Source organism: Clupea harengus, chromosome 13 (genome assembly GCF_900700415.2).
Source record: "Clupea harengus chromosome 13, Ch_v2.0.2, whole genome shotgun sequence".
Lineage (NCBI taxonomy): Eukaryota > Metazoa > Chordata > Actinopteri > Clupeiformes > Clupeidae > Clupea > Clupea harengus.
The window spans coordinates 22,324,973-22,334,029 of NC_045164.1; the positions used below are offsets into that span (position 1 = coordinate 22,324,973).

General features: G+C 49.2%; 1 protein-coding gene across 1 annotated transcript in view; it reads right to left on the reverse strand.

Moving 5' to 3' along the window:
* Positions 1-5,513: 5,513 nt before the first annotated feature.
* The window catches only part of spred2b (sprouty related EVH1 domain containing 2b), an 18,360-nt gene continuing 14,816 nt past the window's right edge, over positions 5,514-9,057 (reverse strand). The window contains exons 5-6 of the mRNA XM_031578738.2: positions 6,870-7,025; positions 5,514-6,525 (exon numbers count right to left, since the gene is read on the reverse strand). Coding sequence (XP_031434598.1) covers positions 5,830-6,525; positions 6,870-7,025 — 852 coding nt within the window. The 3' untranslated portion in view covers positions 5,514-5,829. The remainder of the gene's footprint in view (positions 6,526-6,869; positions 7,026-9,057) is intronic.

Here is a 9,057-nt window from a genome sequence, read left to right on the forward strand (position 1 = left end):
GTAATTCGCTGCGATTCACGGAAAGAGGCGCAACCGAGGAGAAATTGAGTTAGCCTTTTGAGTTATGCGATGGGAATTCAACATTTCGGTCAGAAACCCTAAAAGGTGCTGCTGGTTGGGATGGTGTGTGTGTGGGGGGGGGGGGGGGCTGCTGTGTGGAAGACAGGTTCCTTTCAGTGCAGGAAAGACTATTGCGTACGCCTGAATCACTGCCACTGTCAGCCTCGAGGTCGGATGATGGGATGGGAATGTAGGGAGGCGGAGGCGCGGTTGACCAAAGGGGGCCTTTTGGAGAGACGGTGTCCGACGTCAGGCCTCCTTGGCTGGACAGTGTGGGAAAGTGTCCCTCCCTCTCTGATCTCCCCTCCCCTCCTGGCCGGCCGGCGGTGGATGTGGAGGCTCTCTCCGCTGTTATCTGCTCATAATAACATCCTGGTACGTGAACCACAATGTTCCCCTCCGAGGGGAAATGGGACACAAATAAGAGGCAGGACAGGGCAGGGAGGGGACAGGAGACAGTCAGGGAGGACTGGGATGGGGAAGAGAACAAGGAGGAAGAGGACGGGAGAGGGAGGGGGGGGGGGTGTTTGTGAGTTTGTTTCCACATCCGCAGCTGGGTCAAGGGAGTAACAAGGAGCAGCGCTTCAGATCTCAGAGAGGATATGGACCTGTGGAGAGAGACAGAGAGAGAGAAAGAAAGAGAGAGAAGAGAGAGAGAAAGAGAGCGAGAGAGAGAGAAGAGAGAGAGAAAGAGAAAGAGAGTTGGAGTACACATTGAGAAAGCGGGTTGGTTATGAGAGAGAGAGAGGTGGAGAACACATTGAGAAAGAGGGTTGGTTATGAGAGAGAGAGAGAGAGAGAGAGAGAGAGGTGGAGAACACATTGAGAAAGAGGGTTGGTTATGAGAGAGAGAGAGAGAGAGAGAGAGAGAGAGAGAGAGGTGGAGAACACATTGAGAAAGAGGGTTGGTTATGAGAGAGAGAGAGAGAGAGAGAGAGAGAGAGAGAGAGAGAGAGAGAGAGAGAGAGAGAGGTGGAGAACACATTGAGAAAGAGGGTTGGTTATGAGAGAGAGAGAATGCAAACTGTTAATAAGGATGGGAGTTAGAAAGGTAACCAAATGGTTTCTTTAAAATAAGTGTGGAGTTGCATACCTTGTGCATCCATTGTGGACCTTTTATGCCCGTGTCAAAAGAAAAGTCCTGCAACTGAGCTCTACTGGGCATTCAACCTCTGCACCTCTTTGTTCATTGTAATTACCTGTGGCAGTGCTTCAGCTAACAAAGGTGTGTTTTCTTTTCCTCATGCGACCAAATGCAAACACGCAACCCACACACACTCACCTATCATCAGTGGTGACTGCAATATGCAACTGTGTGGGCAGGACAGGACAGGACAGGACGGGACAGGACAGAGGGGGCGACAGCGCCCCAAAAACACACACTTGCTCCCCTATAGAGCCACGGTAGGCCAACAACGACGACCTGCGACCCACAACGGGGGCAGGCTGACGCCTGGACCGTTGCCCACTCGGCCCTCGAGACGACCCCAAAAAAAACCAACCCCCACAGTGGGACGCAAAGAACAGGTGGGGGGGAAAACAAGGCAAACAGACAAACAGGAACAGGGCTATTACGGGCCCTGGGGCCCTCAGACAGCTGTCTAGCAGCACCGCTGCGCACAGGAAACCTGGAGTGATCAGGAAACAGCAGAAAACCATTAGGGTTCGCTCTTTTTTTTTTTCTCTCCTCCTCCTCCTCCTCTGTGCATTGCACCAGTTGTTACTTATTATTGCGGTGCTTATTATTACGGCATTTTATTTGAAAATAGATTAGTGTCAGGGATGCAGGGAAATAAGAGGTCCAACTGATGAAAGGATCGTTAGCGAAAGTGAGCGCATTTGAAAGATATGCCATGAGTAAGGGTCACGTTAACATCATGAAGTGTGTGTGTGTGTGTGTGTGTGTGTGTGTGTGTGTGTTAGGAAGAGCAGCAAATGTTGGGCAATCAGTCCTGGCCCTGACCGCTGCATCTGCATTCTGCTGAGAGAGAGGGAAACACGAGGGCCCCTCAGTAGAAGTAAGGAATCGCTTCCTTTCTTTTCAAAGAGAGAGAGAGAGAGAGGGAGAGAGGAGGAAGAGAAAAAAGTGACCTCATTATGAGAAAATACGCCTTAAATGTTTGCACATGTGGAGTTTGATGCTATTTGCAGTCGCTGAGCAGCAGTGCAGGCCAAGCCCTCGGGGACATTCTTTTTTTTTTTCTCTCTCTCTCTCTTTCTCTCCCTTCTTCCCTTTCCCTCTCTTCCCCTGCCTCCCCCCCCCCTTTTCTTCCCAGATAATCACCCATATGCTTTTCCAGTAACATCCTGAACGAAACAGCTTAATGTCCTCCATGGCTTTCACATGCCCTGGCCTCACAGATGGAGCTGGGAGCTCGGCGCAGGCCCTGACGAGGGGTGGCATGGGTGTCGCTCGCACGTTTCCACCGCAGAGGGGAACAGAGGTGGTGGGGGTGGGGTGGGGCGGGGGGGGTAGAGAGGAAGGAGGGAGTGCACTCGGATCTCGTGTCCGAGCGGGAAGGCACGCACACACGCACACACACACACACACACACCCCACGGGCCTTTCGATCAGGTATCGATTACCGTTGGCTCAGCGGGGAGAACCGGGCTCACACACACACACACACACACACACACACAGTCAAACGTCCTTGAGCTCTACCCCCCTGACATTATCCCTTGTGGCACGGCAGGGCAAGTGAGGTTCCGGGGGGGGGGGGGGGGGGGACGACGACTAGGCGGGATCCGCTACAGTGCGCTGGCATGACAGACAGAGGTACAAACTCCACAATGAATCGCTTCACACAAACAAGACAAACAGCAGGCCTGGTCATGACACTGGTTTCTGTCGCTTTTGTTTATTATTGGGACCGATGACACACATGAAGAATCACTTACTGGCCAGGCCACACTTCAGGTATCTTCTGATATGATCTACGTGTATTTACAGAGTACTTTCTTTCGCTCCATCAGATTTTTCTTTTGTCTTTTTCTTCTTGTTTTTTTTAAAAGCAAGAACTACATCAATCATACATGTTAGAAACGATTAAAAAAAATAGAAATAAAAATGTACATCATACACTTGATATATATATTTTTTGCTTTTTACAGAGGTAAAAATTCTTATTGTAAAAAACAAACCTAAAATCAATACAAGAGGGTTTATTTTCATTTTTTTTAAGTATATAAGGAGATAGATGAACAATGAATAATGATCAATGCTTCAGGCACTTCTTAGAGTTACATGAGTGACATGAGTGACATGAGTGACGTAGCTAGACTTTGCAACCAGACATGATGCTTTTGGTTAACTTTCCTTTTCCACAAATTAAAAAAATAAAACAAAATAAAAAAATAAAACAAAATAAAAATAAAATGAACAAACTTCAGCTTTTCCATCTGCTGATAGGGAGGCAGAAGAGGATGATGATGATGATGATGATAGCCATCATACACAAAGGATGAAGAGCAGAATGGGAGCGGACTGCTCCAACCCCCTGCTTCCTGTCCAGCTCCTTTCACTTCACAACTGGGACATGCAGACTTGGTCATCTGTGATTTCGGCTTTCCAATTTTTTTTTCATTCATTTTCAAATCAACTATAAATACTTCAAAAGATGCTTTTAGAAGTTTTATTAATGCTGCGTTAAAATTCACTGTGAATCAGCTCGTGGGAGCATTCAATTTCCCTCCTCCATTCTCAGTACTACAGCACAATAAAGTTGTCTTTACATTTCATTCCCAGGGTTGCAGAATGGAATTGAATTATTGCTAACTCTTCCTGCGGGTCCCAGTTGTGGGGATTGGCTGCAGTGGACAGCGCTGGAGAACAGAGACGAAGAGGGAAAACAACACTGAGGGGGGAAAGACGATTGGGCAGCTGCAGTGTCATTCACAGGATGGGAAGGTTTGGAGAGGCAACAGGGAGCTGTGATTGGCTGTCTAAGGTCCACTGCACACAAACATACTTGAGCTGCCTCATAGATTGTACTATGCGATTTTGCTTGAACTCCATCCTATATTTTACTATATTCTCTTGATTATTATTATGTTTTTAAAGCATTTCTTCTGGGGTCCTTTTTTTAATACCTTACAAAAATATTAATGATTTCCTCTGATGGGATATTCAAGCTTGTAACAAGTGAAAAACTGTGGGTTGAACACTTTATACAGGTTCTCTGCCCACCGCATTGAAGAGCTTTTTTGCCTTAAAACATAAACTTCACCTCTCTCTTCATTTAAGGCTTAAACAAAGTTAAGAACAGAGTCAAGAAACAAACGAGAGAACTATCTGCAACTATCAGCTCATTCACACCTAAAAGCCAAGCGTGTACATTCTAATCGGACGTCACCGCTAGGCACATCCCAAATTCCACCAAAACAGTTCAGTGTTTTTTTTCCCTCCGTCGTCCATATGAAGTATTAGGCTTAAATGAAGTCAACCACTGTAGTGGACAGAGAGAGGAGAGTTTGGACAGATTTCTGGAGGCCCTGGCTGTGCTTGCGCGCTAAGAGGCGGAATGAGATCCCCCTTCCTTTTTTCCTTTGGCTGTTGGTTCAATTCACAGAGAAAATAAATACAATAATAATAATAATAATCTTTGGGATATTTCAGACTTTTTAAACTACAAAAACAGAGACCCAAGTCTCATGTTTCGACCAACAGAGGGGGGTAAATGTGTAAAAATGGGCAGACAAGAAGAGCTGTTTGGGGGTGATTAGAGTTTGAATGAGCACATGGGCATCTGTCACATAGAACCAGACTGCAGCTTATGTCAATTTGGCTTAAATACAATAAACTATTCCATTACACAATGCTATCATTCCTTTACAAACAAACACCCCTAAGAGGGACCAGAGAACTCGCTTCCTCCCTCCTATGTCTGTCTGTCTGTCTCTCTCTCTCACACACGTGCACACACACACACAGGCAGGCACACACACACACACACACACACACACACACACACACACACACACACACACACACACACACACACACACACACACACACACACACACACACACACACACACACACAAACACAGGCAGGCACACACAGGCAGGCACACACACACACACACACACACACACACACCATCACTCTGTCCCACTCACTCTCTACTCCATGTTACTACAGGTTTAGTGTCTCAAGTACACCTCGGGCTTATTGTTCTATGTGAGTTCAGGAGGTGACTCTGGGGGGAGGAAGGAGCCGACCAATGAGCTGCTGGTCACGGCAACCCAAGAGAACATCAAAATGATGAGGGGACACATACTAACCATCAGCCATACTTCAACAGAACAAACAAAACATACAATTCAAGTTCTTGAACCTTAAATCAGTGTAAAAAATATAAAGTACCTGCATATGTGATGCATGAAAAAACACACGGGCCTGGAGAAGCCTGCGTGAGGGGGAAGGGGGAGGAAAACCAAGAGCCATTTTGTTTCACAAGGAAATGGAGGGGAACCTCCTTTATGCGCGGGACAATAAGGAACACATATATTCTTCTATATATATATATTTATGTATATTTAAAAAAAATAGAAAGTTAACTGCACCAAGTTCTTTTTTTGTCCGTCTGGAAACCCAGAGAGAGAGATCAATTGTTTCGTTTTTGTTGTTGGTTTTTTTACGTAAGAGAACCCTTTCTTCCATCAGTCCAGACCAGCCTCTCTCACTCACTTTCTCTCCCCGCTCTCTCTCCGGGCTCTCTCTCTCTCTCTCTCTCTCTCTCTCTCTGTCCTTCCTTCCGCCCGGCCTCACACCATGGCCTTGTGTTTGCCGCCGCAGCAGCCGCAGACGAGGCCGCAGCGGTGGCAGGCGTGGAGCGGCGGGTAGCAGCACAGGCACGGCGCGAAGACGGACAGACCCAGCAGCGCCGCCCAGCGCAGGCAGAAGCGCTCGTCGCCGGTGTCGCACGAGCACGGGTCCGAGTAGTCGCCCTCCGGGTCCGACATGCAGTGGTAGAGCAGGCTGTCGGCGCACCACATGAAGCTGACGCGCCGGATGCAGGTACGGACGGGGTCGGGCGCGTCGTGGCAGCGCCCCCGCCGGTTCTCCTCGTGGTTGAACATGTCCCGGCAGTACTTGCACCGCGAGCGCTCGCCCTGCTCCTTGCGCTTGCGCTGCCCCCCCTTGGGCTGCGTGGAGACCACCGACCCCCCCAGAAGTCCGCCCACCCCTACTACGCCGCCGCCGTCGCCCTTGAGGTCCGCCGGGCGCCCGGGGACCGGGTCCGAGCCCGGCGTGTAGGGGTAGCTGTAGTCGTGCTTGGAGGGCTCGCTCTTGGCAAAGTGCACGTAGGAGTCCAGCTCGTCGGGCTGGATGAAGCGGTCCCGCACGGCGGCGTGCCGGTAGTCCTCGTAGCCGGTCATCCAGCTGCGCTCGCGGGGGTTGATCCTCACGATGTCCTCCTCGTCCAGGAAGCTGACGTGCCGCGAGAACTTTGGCACCGACTAGAGGAGGACAGAAAGGAGACAGGGTCATCAGTGGTCATGGAGACAGGGTCATCAGTAGTCAAGGAGACAGGGTCATCAGTAGTCATCCTCTGAAGATTAATATGGGATCTTTGGGATACTTGATATAGTACCTAGGGCTACTCTTCAAACCTCTACAAATACGTATCCACTAAAACTTGTATAATAACAGTATTAGTATAAAATACTGTATATGTAACATAGGCAGGTGCCTCAAAAGGGCATCTTCCACAAAAAAAAAAAACTGGGGGGAAATGTTTTGTTTGAGTGTTGAAGAAAGTTAATGGACTCTGTCTCCCAGAATGCCTCCTGTGTTTGCTCACCTGGTCCAGGAAGTAGTGGTCTGAGGAGCGGTAGGGGTCGTGTAGGTGTCCCAGGATGCAGTGGTGCCGGTGGGGCTCATAACAGGTGGAGGTGGCCAGAGGCTGCATAGAGTGCTCCTTCCTCTGAGAGGAGTTGGATGAGCTGTCGGTATTGTTCTAATGGAAGCACAAGAAAATAAAGGCAGGAATGAGAATAGTGTTTCCAACAAATAACAACAACAACAAAAGCATTTTTTCTTTAAATGACACCATTAAACAAGAACAACCATACGCAAGGAGATAAAAAGGGGAAACTTCACACTATAAGACGTGCTGGAGCCACACAGACTGTTTCAACACCCAGCAGTTTCTCTCCCCAACACACACACACAAATTCAGATCATTCAAATCACACACACACAGACACACACACACACACACACACACCCTGGTGGGTCTGTAGCTCAGGTTCAGATAAGACATCCCATGGCAGCCAGGTGCTGTGATGAGTGAATGTAGTTTTCCATGATCTCATAGGCCACTGGCGCAGCCTCCCAACTAAACACAGACATGCTCACACACACACACACACACACACACACACACACTCTCTCTCTCTCTCTCTCTCTCACTCACTCACTCACACGCTTCTGTAGTCAATCCCACCGACGTGACGTGGCACAACTTCAGCATGCAATTAAAACTTAAATAAATAAATAAATAAAACGGCCCCTCCAGCCGCAGGATTTGTAAGAACCTTTTCTGGAGTCTCCCTGTTATTAGAGTTGGGGCCTAAATGAATCCAGCATGCCCCAAGTTTGGCTAAAGCAAGCGAGCGAACGCATGCACACACACACACACACACACACACACACACACACACACACACACACACAGAGACACAGAGACACAGAGACACACACACACACACACACACACAAACCAAGAAGGCCTGGGCCATTACATCATCACTGCGGTTGTCATGGAGCCCTGGACGGGGCAGACTGCTTATGGTATATACACACACTAAAAAGCCTGAGCAATCCCACCACAATGTGTGCCTTCTAAAGCAAACTAGAAAAAAAGCCTCAAGTCTCAACTGAAAGAGTCACTCCTTTCTACGCCTCTATGGTGGGAAACCCATTCTGATGTGTCTAAGAGAAGGAGAGTAAAAGAGTGTTTATGGAGGTTTAATCTGAGCGCAGGGAACACTGTGACCTGTGGGTGATGCAACGCCACAGCTGCGAAGACGGGGTTAGCCCTCACAGGTGAGGGCATGGTGGGCATCGGTGTCTCACACACACACCCACACACACACACCCAGCTGAGAGAGCAGGCCAGGAGAGGCTGGCAGAGCTCTGGGTGGCAGCCTCGGTTGACCAGTGCCAGCGGCTGGCGGGGAGTGGCTCAGAGGCCGGGTGACAGAGACCAGAGCAGCCAGCCTATTTCAGTCTCTCCCTCTGTCTGAATGAACGTCTGAACGAGAGCACACACACTCACATACACACACACACACGCTCACTCACTCACTTGGTCTCCCTTTCACTTTTTTTTAGTCACCCCTCCCTCCTCTGGCATATCCTAACCTCACCCCTCTCTTGCCAGTCTCTCTCTCTCTCTCCCTCTCCCCTGCTCCTGTCCAGCGGTCTGTACACTCACACCCTCTCACTCTCACTCTCTCTCTCTCTCTCTCTCTCTCTCTCTCTCTCGTCCAGAGGTGTACTTCCAGCTTGCAAACAGAAGTGCTGCCTTCTTCTTGGCGGCGGCGCTCCAGGGCAAACTTTGGCACGCGGGTGAGACACAACACAAGAGTACTGCTGACGGGCAGATCCCTGCTGGCCTGGGCCACACTCTCATTGGTGCGAGCACACACACACACACACACACACACACACACACACACACACACACACACACAGACGTATGGACAGACAATACAGACAGATGGACAGACAGACAGACAGACAGACAGACAGACAGACAGACAGACAGACAGACAGACAGACAGCAGAGGTTGGAAGACACACAACTGGAAGGGAACAGCAAAAAAGAGAGAGTACAAATGAGAGAAACAGGCAGACAGACAGACAGACAGACAGGCAGACAGACAGACAGCAGAGGTTGGAAGACACACAACTGGAAGGGAACAGCAAAAAAGAGAGAGCACAAATGAGAGAAACAGGCAGGCAGACAGACAGACAGACAGACA